At 41.1% G+C, this 18,509-nt stretch overlaps 1 protein-coding gene across 1 annotated transcript in view; it reads right to left on the bottom strand.

The window, feature by feature from the left end:
• Window positions 1–15,248, bottom strand: part of IGFBP3 (insulin like growth factor binding protein 3) — a 35,665-nt gene extending 20,417 nt beyond the window's left edge. Inside the window, exons 1-2 of the mRNA XM_053266087.1 lie at window positions 14,810–15,248; window positions 8,385–8,605 (exon numbers count right to left, since the gene is read on the bottom strand). Coding sequence (XP_053122062.1) covers window positions 8,385–8,605; window positions 14,810–15,224 — 636 coding nt within the window. The 5' untranslated portion in view covers window positions 15,225–15,248. The remainder of the gene's footprint in view (window positions 1–8,384; window positions 8,606–14,809) is intronic.
• Window positions 15,249–18,509: the final 3,261 nt, after the last annotated feature.

The following is an 18,509-nucleotide window of genomic DNA, read 5'->3' as shown; positions in this document are numbered from 1 at the left end:
GAACAATTCCTCAGATATGGGTTCGTTGAACATTAAAGAACAGGTTTTTTCTTCATATCCACACACACTGAATGGAATAATTTGGTTGTTAGGGTACTGTTTTACATAACTTTTTAACATAGTGGCTGACATGATGAGGGAAATTGCTCAAAGTAGTCTCACACTGAAATTAAAGGGATAATTATTGCCTAACTTGTCCTTTTAATTTTAATGAGACTACTCTGAGTAACTTTCCTCATGTCAGTTTCTTTTATGTTGGCCCTGATCCAAATATCTGCATCAAGAAAGTGTTAGACATGGAAGGGAAGAGTGGCAGGAGGCATAAATCCAGCCACTGTTCCTACTCCTGGACAGCTGATTGGCACAACTGCAGCTTATTTTACTGAACTGTGCATGTGCAAGTCCAGCTGCTAGATCAAGCTTGGAAACTGCACTGATAGCACCCATTTATATGCACAATTCCCCAATTTAGCCAGGGATTTGCACATGGCATCCTGCTTCCAAACATATATGGTCCCCAGAAGGATCAGGAAACATCAGCAGCATCCAGACTAAGATTTGTATGAGTGGAATGCTTCTGCTCACATACAGGAGGGGTGATTTTCATCAGTTCTCCCTTTCCTCTGCAGCCCACAGTGTCCCCCAAAATATGTTCCTGGGAGTTGAGAAGGGAAAGATCAGTGAATGTTGCCACTCTTCCCTCCACTGAACAAGCAGAAGTGTTCTGCTCATGCAGGTCTGCTTGTGGATGTTGTCCCTTGTGTTTTATATGCAATTTCAATTGTACCAAAAGCTTCCTATAGTCAGATCTGTATTTCTAACCATGACAGCACACATTTTGTTTACACAGACACTTTTAACATCTTTATTAGTTCTCAGTTTTTAGCTTTTTATTAATAACTTTTAATTTGAAATGTGGTCTTAGCCTGGTCTTTTAACTTATCTAACTTTATTAGTATTTTATGTTGTATTGTATCTATTTTATTAATGTTGTGAGCCACCCCGAGCAGTACTATACTGGATGGGCAGGGTATAAATATTTTAAATAAATAAAATATTAATCATGTTTAATTTGGCTTCTGGTGATTTTGGATTGTGATTGTTTACTTCATAAGTTGTTGTTATTCACTTATGTTTGTTCTATTGATTCCGATATGCATTTATCGTATTTTATAGAATGGCAATATTGAAAAGATTATAAATAAATGAAACCACCATGGCTGTAATGCACTGTTATATGTGTTTTCAGATTTAATTAGTTAACACTTAAATCAGTATTCAAAATGCCATGTCATGGCTTAAAGTCTGTTTGCCATGGGATACTCTGCTTCAATTTTACCAAGCTCTAGAACACTTCTTGTGCCAACAGGACAACAAGAAGTATCTCTGATACATACTTTTGTGTCTGCAGAGCTTCATTGTCTGAAAAAGATGCACTATTGAGCAAGCTGGGTTTTTTTTAAAGATGCAGAGAAACACTGACTATTTATATAGTGCTTTTTCAGTGTTGGAAGTGCTTCACATACACTGTCCCAGTAAACCTTCCAACAACCCTGTAAAGTAGGTCAGGTCAATATTATTATGTGTTATACTGCAGGTGGGACCAGAATAGGCAGGCTGATGCTAGTGACTTTCCTAAAGATGCCTAGTGAGTGTGTGACTGAGGTGAGATTTGAACCAGGGACTTCCTTGCTCAGGATTTACACTCTTACTCACTATACTACACCAGCTCTAGAAGCTAATGGGCAGATCTTTCTGAACAAAAACTCATCTTAATACACTGGGTAGCCTTAAGTAAGCCACCATCTTTTAGTTTCAGCCCTCCCCCACATGTATGTAATATGGGAATGGTGATATCAGCCTATCATAGACCTCTCTACTATTCTCTGGAGAGGCCTTTGGGTGTGTCCTGCTCCCACCTGGAAATTCATTTGGCAGGGACCCATGAGAGGGCCTTTTCTGTGCCTGTATCTAGAATATGGGAACTACCTGCTCTGGGAAACCCACCTGGCACTCTCCTTATTGATATTTCATAAGAAGCTGGTTTGTCTTGGTGTTTTATTTTTTTGTTCATCTTACTATGGTTAGTGATGCTATTCATCTGTTGTCTCCTGTTTTGCTTTTTGTTTTGATTTTACTGGCTTTAATTGCATTGTTGTAAGCCACCTTGGGCAACCCTGTACTGGAGTAGAAATGTGGAATATACAAGTTTTTAATAATAATTAATAATAAATGAATACAGGAGCCAGAATCCAAAGAGCTACTTTAATGAGCCCAAGGGCTTGTGAGTGTCTAGTGGTTTTTAATTCACTCCCCTCTTCCTTTGAACAGCATAACCCTATGCCATAAAACAAACTGCTTTTTTGAATTCCCTTCAATTTCAAAAGCAGTTTGTTATGTGGCACAAGGTATTGCATGCTTTAAGAAATAGAAGAACAAAGCCCTCTTGAGCACTAGAGTGTCATCGTTATTTTATAGGGTATTTACAGAGCAATAAGGATTACAGGTCTGGCCAGGCTGTAATCCTAAGGCTGGGATCCAAAGAACTACTTTAAGCATGTCTTGAAGATTTAGACACACTCAGTGGCAGTTTGACTCCCCAACCCCCTTTGATATATCACAAACCACTTCTGAAAATCCTTAGTTTCAAAAGTGGTTTGCTATATGACATGGAATGATGGCCACCCAAAACAAGGCCATCACTCTCTTTGGCATGTGAAATTAGTTGTGCAATTCTTTAGATTCCCACCCCCTCTGTACTAGTACTACCTAGGACACTTCCTGCACTGATTCTTGGAAATCATCCATGCAAACTATGCAGCTTGCTTTGGTCTCACATTGGCCACCTTGTCTTCAATAGTCATAGTGGGAACCAAGATAAAATGAGAATTTCTATGCATCTGAAGTACAGGGATCAGAAATGCATTGAAAACACACCCAAACTCACTGTAACCTGCAATAAGGATGAACATATTTCAAATTTCCTGCTGTATTCAAATACTTTGAATCCAAGGCATCAACATTGACTTATTGGGCACAAATACTTTGCATCAAATTTCTAGCCACTGTATGGAGAACTTTGGAACTTTTATTTCCTTAAGCCACCTTGGGGATCATTCTGAATCAAAAGACACACATCTATCTATCTATCTAAAATTAAGCCAAAAGGGTATCCTCTCTGGTAACAGAAGCCTATGCAAAGAGAGCAGAAGTGGGAAGAGGACATTATCCTTCAAGGCAGTGCCCCCCTCACTGCTTCTATTAACTTGGGACACAGATGAGGCAGTGATCTCATCCAGCCATTCTGAGGATTTAGGAGGTGGGATCACAGCACTCCCCAACCCATGAATAAGGGATTATGGGGCAGTATCTCAACATGTGGTTGAGAGGTGTGGCTTTGGCACAATATATAAAAGGGACGTATATAGTCCCTTTTCTTCTCTGAGGGTGAAGGGGAAGGTTTTCCCCAACTTCTGATGCTTCTAGCTCAGTCCAAAAACATGGGGAGTGAAAGGACTTGACTGAGGAAACCATTATATACCACTGAGGCTTTTATTTACTGGCACACACCTCCTTCTTTCTCCCTATGTGGCAGAATCCCCAAAGTCCTCATCTTGTACAGCCCTACACCCTTCTTCTCTCCTGAGGTGGGGGTATCAGCCTAGAGTTTTACACCCTGGAAGTGAAGGATGTGGCGGATTTGATTGAAGCTATCTATTTAGAGCTCCTTCTGACATTACCTCAGCAGTGCCAGTGTTGCTGTATCATGGCGCTATGACTACTTTACATGACAGGTCATCCCAGGTTTCACCCTGCTGAGGTAAAGACAGAAGGGACCCTTAGTTTATTGTAAACCGGCCAGAGTCATAAGTTTTGGGTGGTATATGTTAGTTAGTTAGTTAGATAGAAGCTGTAAATTTAGGGACAACTGTGTGGTTAAAAAAAAAGTGGGGCAAGATTTTTTAGATGGAGATCTCTTATATCAAGACTTTTCAGTCAAGGCCTTAACCCTGATTAATCTCCAGAAGAGGGAGTGAATATGTGGTAAATATTACATAAAGAAATTAGGCTAAAGCAATTGTAGACACTAGGCAGATTTGAGAACTTAAGTGTCACTGAAGGGTATGGGATTAACATTAAGGCTATAACTCTGAAGGTTAGCAGATCAATCTTTTTCAGAGAGAACACAGTTCTTAACGGGCTGCAACAAACATGCCAGTGGATTCTAATGGGGGAGAACTCATGTCAGGCCATTAGCACTTGAAATATGACCCACAGAGAGAGAGAATAACTTGCTCCAGGGTACCTAAAACTTAACCTACAGTCTCCCAGAAGAAAGGCCTGGAGCGCTAACCACTGAACAACATTGATTCTCAGAAGTATAGGTTTCCAAAAAAAGCAGATCTTGTTTACAAGATCCTAAGGCTTTGGATGTATATGTACCACTACATCAACATGAAGAATCACTTGTGTTCTTTTAATTAGGCACGTAATCGTATAAATAGCTATACTAATAGATCTGACATATAAAGCACTGTTCATTCAATTGACACCAAAGCATATAGACCCAATATTTTTACATATGTTTATAGCTTGAGATTCTGGTTAGCAAATGTTCTCCTGACAGTTCTCATACATTTGCTTCCAACAAGCAATTGCTCCCAGCTCTGAATATGTTCTTTAAATTGCTGCACTTATTGGCAGTTCCTTAAATAAACAAAGCAATTCAGACACACCGACTGCAGGTCACATGCTTTTTAAAGATACTTGCTTCTAGAAAGAAATAATTCTAAAACAGTAAAATAAAATAAAAAACCAAACAGCTAAAGAACTAATTTTAAAGGACTATGAATTTACCATTTATTTCCTTATATGGATTTAAAAAGAAGTGGGTTTATAATCTCAGAGCAATGTTCTAGATTTGCTGCCTTTTAGTTTTGATTTTTTGAAAACCTACAGCAGTCTACAAGAGCAGAAACATTCATTTACTGGCATTATTGACTGAGGAATATCAGCACGCCTGTCTCACACAGCTCAAAAAGGTGGAGAAACCAATACAGTTGTGACCACAACTTTATGGACATTAGTGGACTGCCCAAAGATGTGACAATTTCATTTGTAAAAATAAGCTTCTAGCCCGTTTGATTGCAGAAAAAAGCCTGACATCTTGAAAAAAGCCAGATATCAGCATTGACAATGGCTGATATCCTAACTAACCAACCAAGGATGCAGTGAGAGGCTGAGTCCTCAAAGCCAGAAACTTCTCCTCAGTGTGCACAAACCTGGGAGCAGTGATTTTAGCTGATCTTCCCTGCCTCTGGAAATGCTTTATGCCTTCCAAAAATATTTCTTTGGAAGACACAGAGGAGCAGTTCCAGGGGCAGGGAAAAACTCCCACCTACTATCCTAAGGAAGCAGGGAAGCCTCCAGCTGCATAAAGAGCAGTCTGTTGTTGGAAGGACACAGCTCCTGCTGCAACCTCGATTGCTTAGTCAAGATATCAGCCAATGTCTTTTGCAGGTTCAGAAACCATGAGAATCCAGATCAGTGCTGGAGACACCTGGTCACCTTGAAATTTAATGGTGATGCTTAGGATTCTGAAATATTTATGTATAGGCTGATGTTATGCATGTTTACTCAGAAGCAGTTGAACATATGTGCAAGTATGCATAAAATTGCAGGCACAGTTAAATGAAAATTTGAGGTTTGTTTTTAAAAACTGAACAGGATGCCTAAAAATCACACACACTTTTTTACAGCCACTGCTTGAATGGACCCTTCTAACTGCTATTCTACAGCTGTCTGTCACCTTCCATATCAGGTCCAATCACTAATATACACATTCTATCACTGGGTTTCTGCTGCTTTTACTACTGCAATCTGCATTTTAACAATACTCAAAATGTCTGTCCTCCTGCAGATTGCATCCAGAATAAAACATTGAAATTAAGTCACTACGTATGTGTAAATCTGAGTTATTCTGTTTTCAAAACCTGAAGTCCCTCAATTTTGGGGTGGGATGGTGGAAGACAGTGTGGGAATCCAGTCATCTTGCCTATTTCCCTTACAACACAGTCATCTGGTTTTCTCTTACTGGAAGAAAAGCAGCATACTCTGAAAGCCAGACACCCTTGGTCTCCCTCTGGAACATCTCTACATTTTGTGACAGACTGAGCAGGCAAGGACACTTTTCATATTTGAGCATTTTCCATTTCTGTAGGTTTTTGGAGTGGTCCCTCCCTGCAATTTTTCCTTTTCAACAACATAAAGCTGTGTCTGGATCAGCCATGAGTGTTTTGATGCCAAGCCAAGAAATACCCAGCAACATTTTGTGTGCCTGTTGGCATGGGCATAGGGGATAAGCAGTTGCCTGCCAAGAACAGTACATGAACCAGAGTATTCTCTGCTCACATTTCCTACAACCCTATTGGCCTGCAGACTTTGTCTATGCACTGCACATAAGGAACAAGAAACAGTGGCCACTTCATCTCTATGTGTTATTTTGCCCAGAGGCATTTTCACCATGGCAGGGCAATCACTAACGAAGGTAGACACTGCTTTATGTGCAGTAGAAAACTTTTGATAGTCAGCCAAAAATTGACACTGAGTCCTGCATTCAGCACTTGCTATAATTTGCTGCTTTGGGTACAGGCTCACAGACACAGACTGAATGCAAGTCATTTTTATTTATCATCGAATCTGCCTTGTCTGCAGGAGAGACGGAACTGAACCAAAGGGTTACTAGCATAACAAACTGGGTAATAGGTATGTATGGATATGCAGAATCCCCTCTAAATTTTTATCAAAACCTCTGCTTCCCTCAAGATACCCCAGATGCTTCTTCTGAGTAGAAACCTAGACATTTTGAGCAGAATTCAGACCAGTACGGTGTAAGATGAGAAAACAATTCCTCCAAGTGGTTTTTCCTGTTATGCAACTGCTCAGGGAAGAAGAGCAGCAACCTTCTGTGAGATATATATGGATTACATGGAATAGTGAAGGGGCAATGCACCTTGCTGGTCCATAGGCAATGAGTGAGCCCTCTTCTGCTAGTGGCTGTGCAATATCTTCTGCTAATGCAGGGCTGCACAACTTAGGCCCTCCTGCAGATGCTGGAACACAACTGCCATCCTCCCTGACTATTGGCCAGTGTGGCTGACAATGATGGGAGCTGCAGTCCAAGTACACATAGGAACACAAGAAGCTGCCTCATACCGAGTCAGAGCATTGGTCCATGATGTATCCTCTCTAATTTTTTTCAACCGTGTGCAGAATGAATTTTCTTCTGGGCAGCAGTATCAAGGCAGTGCATGTGCATGTATATTCAGAGTGGGACCTTCCTGATTCAACCTGAGTGGGATCCAAAATCAACTGAGCAGGTATCAAAAACCTGTGAGTGCATGCACACACCTTGGAGGGAACACTGGGTCCATCTACCTCAGCAGTCTACCCAGACTTGAAGTAGCTTCTCCAAGGTTTCAGGCAGGAGTCCCTTCCAGCCCTATCTCCGAGATGCCAGAGAAGGAACCTGGAACCTTCTGCATGCAAGCATGCAGGTGCTCTTCCCAGAGTGGCCCCATCCCCTGAAGGGAATATCTTACAGTGCTCATACATGTAATCTCCCATTCAAATACAAACCAGGGCAGACCATGTTTAGCTAAGGGGACAATTAATGCTTCCTACCACAAGACCAGCTTGGCGGTGGGGGTGGACAGCAAAGCTGTGCAGCCCTGCATTTGTACAAGAACCAATCTGGAACTGAGATTCCTTTCTGACATGCCTTAATGATACACTCTGTTGTGAGGCCAAAGGCCTTGTATTAGCACTTTTTTGCTCTTTGGTGCCAACTTAAACCCCAGATTTTATCAACTTTGTTTACTGAATGAAAGGTTTTTCCACCAGCCCAGGGCTTCCAATAAGCGTGCTAATGAGAGACAGAGGGGCACCCATAGTACAGGTTGACTAACTACCTGCATTAATCGGGGGCGGGGATGTACAAAATGCCCTTATATAAATTCATTTTGCTTCCCTCAACATTTTTCTGATGTTTCTCCCAAATAGGAACCTCCACATTTGGCTCCACATTTCACTTTAGGTGAACTATGGTGGCATCTCTAGTTATAAGTTGTGAGTGAAATTATAACTATAAAAGCAAAGACTTTAAGCTGTCTCTGAAATGATTATTGATTAACCATGAACACCAATGTTCCACGTAATTCAGATATCTTGTAACTTGTCCAGATGTTGGAACCTGCAGTTCTAATAATTCTGGCAACTGCACAAGTGCAGACAAATAACAATATATGGAGTCTTTATCCAGTTAAAGTGTAATTTGGGGAGCACATGTATGTTGCTTTTCCTGTTAAACAAAGAACAATACTTACATATTCAGTCTCCTGTTTGGACTCAGAAGAGAAATTCAGTGTGTCTGTGCTTTGTGAATCGTACTTGTAGCGCTGGGTATTTTTGGCTTGCTCTTTCCTGATGATATCTATTTTGGTGTTGTGAGCATGTGACTTGGAATCCAACACCCTGTGTGTGTTGGGGACAGACTGATTCTCTGTGCTGCTGATGCTCTGGTCTTCCTCTGAATCACTGGAATTCCCTTTAAATAAAACCAAATGTAAATATATAAATATATATAAAGTTAACCAACTATTCACTAATGATAGCTTAAGAACCTGCATTTTAAAAATTCAGCCTGATCATCACCACGTTATCTATATAGTATCATCGCTGTACATGGAATATTACAGAGTAACGAACCAAACAAGATAGGTCCCTACCCCAAGAAGCTTACAAGTTACATTTTGATAAAGGAGAGACAACAAAGGAAAGAGCGAGGGGAGCAAAGGTAACAATGGATGAATGTGAGCAAATGCAGTCACACATATTTAGGCTTAGTTTAGGTATATATAAAGTGTTCAGCTATGAAGACCACAATGCTTAAACCAACCACTTATCCACTGAAGTCAATGGCACTATTTTGAAGTAAGTGGTTTGAAGTCGGCAGCCTCAGTATCATATAGACAGCAGAATCTATTTCCTGAACAAAAAGAGTTCAGTGTTCTCATGACTGAAGGGACCTAGTGACTTTTCAACCTATCATTCCAGTGTTATTATTGGGTTCTAGGGCTTGTGTATATTTCACTTATATTTAGATGTTTGAAAACTCTCCTATAAGCTCTAAATTGATTTGTTTTCCCAGTCATAATTTCTAAACCACTAGCGTCTAGCAAATTGCCTTCCTTAAATTTGAAGAAGCATTTCTTTTTCCCACCAGGAGAGGGCAGGTTTGCACCATGACTTGATCATTTCTAGACAGTGAACCAATGCAAAGACATGCAAAATAGAATTGAAAAGCACAAAAACCAAGGTAACTGGTTCCTTACTTAAAACTGACTTAATGATCACCTACTGCATAAAATGAACTATAGGAGTGCAATTAGCATAAAACCCACCATGTATCTTTTTATTTTGTATGAAAAGGAAATTAAAAATAAATATTTAATTAACTATTGACTTAAATGGGTATTGTTACCAATTGCTGATAGATGTCATCCCCATGGTTTATGTCAAATGCTGAGTTAGTTCATATTTAATGTAATTTGGAAGAACTTAGAATCCATTTCAGATCTATGAACATCTGTATGGCTTAGAAATCAAAGAGTTCGATTAATAAATTATTGCTATGAGTTAAAAATATCTGTTCCATAAAGGAAGTTCTTTCAAATATGGGGCACACACAATGTTTCCATACACTTAAGAGGCATGCATCTACACTATATTGCTCTGCCAATGTAATTGTTGCTGGTTGAATTTCCTCTGTGATATTTTAAAAGTTTAATATCTCTCCAGCTCATTGGATACTTGCATTTCAGCACTCTGGCCAAAGGCCACCTGTGGCAATAACACTAGGAATATACAACTTTTAAATAATGAGCAGAGAACAAATTGGCATTGAGTTTAACCAAAAAACTGATACTAAAATAGCATTAAAAGGTTTTATTCAAAACCACAGAAGGCAAGAAATTCAGCACTGAGGATGAAGGTCCAATCAATTAGAACCATGTGCTGTTTTGGCAAAGAGAGGAATGGGTGGGATCATAGCTAACATTGTGTTGTCGGTGGTTTGGATGCAGCCAATGTTCACAAAGGATATAAACGACAAACAAGAATCTCAATTTCCAGCACAAATGGTTTGAGGATGCAAAATGTCTTGCTTTCTTATAGGCTTTATTAAAAGTTTAGGCAATGTTTTTTGCTTTTTACTGAATGCAATGTTTCTCTTTTAAACACAGTTGGCATTTTCATGTTCCCAATAAAACTTGTACAAAGTGTTACATCAGGCCAGAATTCCATTTTTAAAACCCAGTTATTTGCCAAGTATTCCCCAACCATGTTATTACATAATTTTCTATTTGCATATACAGATTTAGAAGATATTTTGCATATTATTAGCTCATGGCTATCATGTCATCTGTCATGTAAAGATCTCATAAAATAGTAATCATGATGAAATCTGGGTTGTGTTTTGCCTTTTTGTTTACACTTCAATACTAAGCCCATTTAGAACTATACCCCACTGACTAGGCCTGCCTTCATAAAGTTATGAGTGGATTCAATGATGCCAAGTTAGTTATACATCCATTTATAGTTACTTAAGAATCATTCTGAAGAAAAGAAAAAAGATTTTGCTCAAGCAAAGTAGCTCTTTGGGATATTTTGGACTGAAGATATTTTCATAGTGCCTCAAGATAACCGATTGCCAAAAGGCCCTAATCTAGGTAATGAAGCAGTGGCTAATTTTACCAGCTACATAACTAGTTTTGAGACTTACTGTAACTTAATCATGGGCAATATGGATACATGACACAGCAAATTTGTACGTGAAAAAGATGGTACTGCTTTGCAAAACAATCTGCCTTCAAAATGGATTTATGGTCAGATGTTTTCTCTTTAAACAGGCAGGCAGTAAATACACTTGGCATTGCTACTTTTATTTATTTGTTCAATTTGTATCCTACCCTTTCTTCAAGGACTCAAAGCATAATTCTAGCTTTGCAACAACTTTGTATGTGACAACTCTGTGAGGTTGAAAGCAGCAACTTGATCCAGGCCCCTAGTGAGAATGACATCTAAGCAGAGATTTGAACCTGGGTTCCCTGCATATCCAAACCCAACACTACACCACAATTACTTGGTGGGTTTGGGTGCTCCATCTATCCTCACTCATGCAGCTTCCCCGCCCCCCAGACCATTACATTGGTTTCCAAACTTTCCATGAACTGTCTGTCAAGGAAACCTAGTATGCTGCAGAGGATTCTGGGGCATTTGGGTACACACACAGTTCATGGAGGACACTGGCCAGCCTTTAGGGCATCATCATTTCCTGTGCTAGGCAACCTACAAGATATGTAGAGGAATGTTGTGGCGGGGGGGGGGGGGGATGGGCAACCTTTTAGTGAAGCTTGTCTGCTATTACCGATACTGTTCAGGGAACTCCCAATAGTATTCAAGGATGCTCAATATTCTCCAAACAAAGCCCAGTCTGATAACTATTGCCTTATATGTAACAGTGAGGGCCCTGCTATTCACCCTATGCAAATCTCTGCTTTTTTCTTGTTTCTTTATAAAAGAAACAAGAAAAAAGATGTTGCTTCAGTAGAGCTCAGTACTCCAGTACTCCTAAGCAGTACTCCAACCTTCACTTATTTATATGAGGCTTGCATGGCAGTCTCAGATATGCCCAATGTGAAGGAAAGAAGGCTGCACCTCAAAAGTGCTTCTTATGTTGGATCCCTGTACTTCCCCATCTCTGGCCACAGAGAGCACTTTATCCCCTACTAGAGAGGGCCTTACTTTTATTTATCCTAGGCAAATCTCTACATGATTTCTCATCAGAGATGACAGAACAGAGTCAAATTATGTAGAATATCTTAATGTTCAGAAAGGAGCTGCAATTGCTGAGGTCAAACTATTCATCCCCTCTGATATCTGTGGTTACAAAATAATCTCTCTCATCATGGTTCTGATAATGAAAAAGTTATCCCGCACTAACTAAGGAAAGAGGCACCTTTCAAAGTGGTGATTCTCTTATATTTAGCATGAGGAGAACAACTGACCCTATCCATCTTCAGCACAGTATCCTTCCAGTGGCTGTTGCTGGTGTCTATCTTATGTTTATTTTCAGATTATGAGCCCTTTGTGGACAGGGAACAATCTTATTTATTGATTTTTCTATGTAAGTCACTCTAACAACTTTTGCTGAAAATCAGTGTACTGTATAAATATTCACAGTAGTAGTAACCGAGTCTCGCTGATCTGCAAAGAATTGCTCCTTGTTCTATACCTGCTTCAAGAAACAGCATAATCCTGAGATTATACAGGAAACTGTCGTGTTTCAGTGCAGGTTAAAACTTGTCATATCTGAAGTCTTCCCACTTTCAAGCTGGCACAAAGTGTGACAAGGTATAATAATGAACAGGGCATATGGTGCTAGTGTAGGGACTAATTCAAGAGAAGCCTGATAACCAATTTCTCATATAGCTGAGAAAAGGCCAAAGATGGCTAAAGCCTAGTGCGCAAACACACACACCCACACCCCTCTCCATACAGACTTACAAATGTTTCACTTTTAAAAATGCCATTTTTGTCCAGTTTTACTGATCTCTCTAGTTTGTGCACCATTTCCCCCCCAGATTCTGAACCTTAACTTTGCATATGTTCTAGGAAAAAAAACACTTATAAGGAAGTTGTTTCAACCACCTACCTTCAGTTAAAAATTGCACTGTAAGTGGATCTACAGGATTTCCTTTGCAAATCATCTTGCAAAAGGGAGTGAGGCAGTTGGGCTTTAAAACAAACAAAAATAATGCAGTTGAGGGACCTCTTTATTTGCTCCTTCTAAAATCACTGGTGCCCCAATTTTCATTTGAAAATGATAAATAATTTAGTTTACATCAGCCTCTGTATATTTGCATTCTATGCAATTATTTTTAAATACATTAATGCTACATTTTTCTATGATTCTAAAATTGCTGGTTTAATGTATTTTAAAGTAATTCTGTATAATGCAAATACATGGAAGGTATGTAAATAAAGTTATCATTTGTAAACTACTATTGGGTCACCAGTCTCTTTAGAAGGAACAAATAAAGAGGTTCTCAATTGCATGAATCTTTTGTTTTAAAGCTCAAACTGCCCACATTTTCATTTGCAAGATAATTTGCAAGGGAAATCCTGTGGCTCCACTCCATGTCCTACTGAACTCAACGGGAACTTACTTCTTAGTAAACATGCATAGGATTGGGCGGTACAGTACATTGTTTTGCTTCAGTCTACTACTTCCAGAGCTCTGCGCAGTTTCCCTCCCCTTCCCCTCCCACTTTCTAGGAACTTTGCAAATAAATCATTTGGGCACACTTTTTTTAGCTTGCCGGATGACCAGGCCAACAGTTTTGCCAAGTCATTCATTCAGGAAGGCATCTGTGTGTTAATTCAGTGCCCCTTTCCTCCATCTTTTGTGAAGAAGGATCCTGAGGCATGGATTTTTTTAAAATGGATGGATCTTTTCTTAAAAATATGTATTACAAATCTAAAGTTTATACAGATATAGATTCTTGCAGCAGGATAGCAAATAGTGATTTGACACAAAATCGAGCAATTCCACCTCTCAGGAGTTTTTGTAACAATTTTCATCTCATGTTTTCCTAACTCTTGTTTTTGTGCAGCCATAATGCACTCTGTGCAGTCATAATGCACAGGAGTTACAAAAAGGCGGCAATTGTTAACATTGTTTAACTGTTTCAACTTCTTCTCTTTTACTTTTTGAAACCAAATCTCATTGAATACGAGAACCTCCTGTTTGCCCTTCCTTGTTGCAGCCAACCAGACATCTGGTAACACACATACACATCAGAAACTGAGTTGCCCACGATGTTTTAGACATGAACACAAACGAAACACCAGGAGGTGATATAGCAAAGTAAACTTTACACACTCTCTGGACAGCAGGGGCTGAAATTGCACAGGATTTACATACACACACTCCATCATCAAGAGCCAACACTGCACAGAGCAACTCACACAGAGATTACACACATCGAATACAGGTAAGTGAACCCACAATCAGCACCACACACATCCTAGGAGGGTCTTACATTACAGACACTGCTCCACACATACACTGCACATAATGCTCCCTCAATTACGTATGTGTATACACACACAAACATACATACACATAGCCCTGTTCTGTGAGATGGTAGCTTTGTCCCCACATACAAGCATAGTGGACTACCTCACACACACACACACACACACACACACACACATGCATAGTGGACTTACTACCTGCCACACACACACCTAGAAAGCTGCCCACAACGGCCTCCAATTGCATAGGCTATCTGTCGTCCTCACTCCCGTCCACACACACACACACGACACATACACACGAGTCCCCATGAACCGCTGCTACCCCACAGGAAGTTTAAAACTGCAGACTGTCTACCGCACCCACACCCACTCTTGGGCTACGCTTACACACACTTCCTAGTGCGCGCACACACATACAGGAGGACCTGCTGCTGCTGCAGGGCACAGCCTAAAACTGCCTGTTACTTGCACACTCGAACTGTTACTCCTCCACACACAAAGAAGAGGCCTCAAGTGGCCCAGTCTGCGGGGTCTTCGCTTGCGCACTCAGAGACGCGCCGCACACAGACAGCAGAGAGGAAAAGCGCAAGGAGCGAGACTGGCGCACTCTCTCTCCCGCCCTTCGCCCCCTTCCCTTTTGTCTCCTTACCTGGCCCGTGGGTCCCTCGCAGGAGGAGGGCGCGGAACTTGCTGCTGCTGCTGCCTCCTCCTCCTCCGCCCGCCGCCGCGTCGCCGCTGACGTTGGTGCAGAGCCCCTTGCCATCGAGGAGTGCTTGGAGGGGTTTCTGTTCGTCGCTCCGGGGCCGGCAGCTGAGCCCGGCGCCGCAGCGCTCGGTGTACACGCCGCACGGCTGCCCTTCTTGCAAGGCGCACGTCCAGCAGCAGCCGCAGCCGGGCTCCCGCACCAGCTCCGGGCACTCGGGCGCCAACGGCTTGCACTGCTCCAGCGCCCGGGAGTCGCACGGGTCGCACCGCACCACCGGCCCCACCGCTACCGCCAGCCGGCTCAGCAGCGCCGTCGCTGCCGCCACTGCCCACAGCAGCACGTAGAGCCGCGACACCATAGCAACGGCGACAGGGGGGCGAAGAGAGGGAAAGAGCAGCAGGCAGGGAGGAGAAGGGAGAGGGGGCAGGAGGGAGCCGCTGTGTGGCAAGCTGCCTCTAGCCTAGGTGGGGACAGAGCGACCGACCGACACGCACACCCCTAGTGCAAAGGGCAAGGAGCAGGCGGACACAGGCACCCCGACACGGAGGGGACACACCACCACTCTCTTTCTCTCTCACACACACACTTCAGGAGTCGGGGAGGGGGAGCCTGCAACTCCCTTACTGCCTGCCCGGGCAGGGGGACAGGAGGACAAGAGCTACAGGTACTTGCACACCCTGAAGGTGCACCAAGAGATGTTTAAAAAAAAAATGCCGGTGGGGGGGTGGGCGCGCGTCTTACGCACCCTTCCCCTAGTGCAAGAGTCTGCAGCAGAACAGCCTCTTCTCTCACACAACCTATGCGCAGGAAGAAGCCGGGAGAGAGAAAAGAGACGTGCAGCCGTTCAGCTCTAGAGGAGACCTGCCGCAGGAACAACTCTCCAATTCTCCCTGTAATATGCTAAGAGCGCTACTAAGAAAATAAATATACAAATATATATATATTAATTAAAAGCTAGCTCTTTTCAAAGCTGCTAAATCGCTTGGCTTTAAGCTGCTTTGGATTATTTATTTATTTATTTATTTATTTGCTTGCACCACAGGTGGTTTTTTTTTTTTTTTAAGTCCCCCCACCAAAAATTAAAAACAAAATGATTTGAATCTTAGGAGGAAAAGATTGAAGAAGAAGAAAGGAGAGAAAGGGGGATGCAAAATAATAAAAATAATTTAAAGGAGATAAAGTTCCCTTCTTTTTGTCGTTTAAATCGCTTTGTTGCCTGCTATTTGCTTCTACTCTCTAACTTTGTTCCATCTGTTCTCTCATTCAGCTGAAGTTCTTGCCTATATAGAACCCCTGCTTAGGACACGCCCCGGACTATGAATAATGAACAACCCTAGCAATGGGAAAGAAGGGGAGTGACTATTGAAATCCAGGTTTCGGTTCAGAAAGTACTGTGAAGGAAGGAAAGACTGGCGGGCTGGCGAGGGGGTGGGGGCGAACGACTCATAATGGTGATTTAAGTGCACTTCTTAGAAACGTTGCTCAAGCAGATACTTTGGAGAAGGTTTGTCGAGGGGGCGGGGAGAATGGAAAAAAGTCTTCAACCTGTGCTTTTGTTTCAAGGAAAAGTATTCTCATCCCCGCCCCCGCTCAAGAAAATAAAACATGAGCAAAATCAAATGGGAATGCCTTTTTGGATTCTTGTTTGCAATCCTGTCCGCAACCGAAGCTGGTTGAAAAAAACAGATAAACCTGAGAGGCACACTTTTTAAACACACAGTCAGTGTCGAGCACATTGTCTTGGAACCAGCTTTTATCTCACATGGTGGTTTGCAACTCCTTGGAAAACTGAAATATGCATGCAGATTTATAGAGATATGTTTTTCTCAGTCTCTCCTTCTCTCTAGCATAGTAATCTTAGTCCTTTTCAGTACCAACAGAGACAACATTTCTTTCTCTTGAGTACTGTTTCCAAGTGCTCTCTACATAACTTAAAAAAAAATGGCTGGTGTCAGAAAAAAGGGGGTGGATTTCTCCCTTCAGTATAACTGAACTCATTTATTTACAGTCAACGACCAAATAAACCCCTTTAGTATAAATTGTGCATTTTATCAGTTTTGCTGTACATGTGTGTATATATGCTTTGTGCTTCCTTTCAGTTCCCCCATAATATATATTAAGGGCTTTTAATCTTATACGATGTTATAAAACTTGTCAAAATATGTATCTTATACCTTCTTTACCTCTTTTTTCATTAAAACCTGTTCTTAACAGCCTGCAAAATCAATAATGCCAAAGTTCTCAAACTATTGTCTAATAAACCAGTATATTCCACCAAGATTTAGAAAGCCAGTACAATAATAGTTTTAGTCATTCTCCAGCACTCTCAACAGCTCCCAGTTGTAAATGTCTATCTGGTTTTTATCAGCTGGTTTTTATATCTCTAAATTCAAAATAGAAAGAATGGAAGGGATTTGTTTCTCTGAGTAGTGCCACTGCTAGTAGTCTGCATGCAAAAGGCTGTCTTTTTCAGACTTGATAATTATAAAACCTTTGATATTTCACTGCTTTTCTGACACTGTCCTAAATAATCCCATTAATGTGTTATATATGGATAATCCGATTCCATGCTATAAAGAAAAGGATAAGGAGCCTATGTTGTAACTGATGTTAGAAATGGGCTCAAGAAATGGGCAATTAATTTATCTTGATTTTCCCAGAATCATTATACAGGGATGACTTGCAGGCTTCTTTGTCCTTTCTTCTCATCCTATAAACTCACCAACAGAGGTCGCCGGTTGCCTAACATTGAGTCCAGGGGACTGAATAAATGTGATTGAGCTGATTTACAAAGAGGGTATTGATCACTTTCTCCAAATGGAAGACCATAGCAGGAAAGCCTTGTTACTCTTAGGAAAAATTCTCATAGGCTTTGGGTCTGAAAAGCTTTGACATCATTTTGTAGATTGTAGCCACAACCCAATGCAAAGTTAAGTGCACTTAATCTCATTTATTTCAATGGGTTTAAGCATACTTAAGCCTTGAGTCTAATCGTGTCCTGTATCAGAATACAGACATAATTCATGTATCAGGACCATAGAAAGATTAGATGTGTATTTTGAAGACTCGCAGGAGTTCTAAAGTAAATTTAAGATGACTAAATGCATCAGTTTTAGATGTGAAGGAGGCAGCGGCAGGATTTTACATGTAAGAAAGCCTCATAATATTTTTAGGGGAAAGTAAAAATGGGGAAGTATGAGCAATATGGCTGCTGCCATTATTCCTCCACTACACTTCCTCCATTGTAATCGGAAATTTATTTATTTATTGTTCAATTTTTATACCACTTTTCATAAGGCATCCCAAGGCAGTTTACAAAAGTTGAAATACAATAAAACTCCATAAAAATTCAAATAATTTCTAGGGACACCAAAGTGGGTTGGATGGTAGGGCATGATGGGTGCTACCTACCACCCAACGCACAAAAGAAATGGGCAAGCAGGTGATTTTTTAATACATTTGTAACCCTTTCCCCAAACCCCCATAGGATTCATTTTGAATTTGAAATCCCCTCCTTTTGTGTTCCCCTCCCTCCAGCCAGCCAATGGAGGCACAGTTGCCCATGACAGCACTTGATTTGTATGATAACAAGCCAACTAAGAAGCAAGGAGATCGCAACCAGCAAGGGAAAAACAGCCTCCAA

Source organism: Hemicordylus capensis, chromosome 6 (assembly GCF_027244095.1).
Source record: "Hemicordylus capensis ecotype Gifberg chromosome 6, rHemCap1.1.pri, whole genome shotgun sequence".
NCBI classification, from domain to species: Eukaryota; Metazoa; Chordata; class Lepidosauria; order Squamata; family Cordylidae; genus Hemicordylus; species Hemicordylus capensis.
Note: the sequence above shows the minus strand (reverse complement) of the source record. Positions and strands in the feature narration are given on the sequence as shown.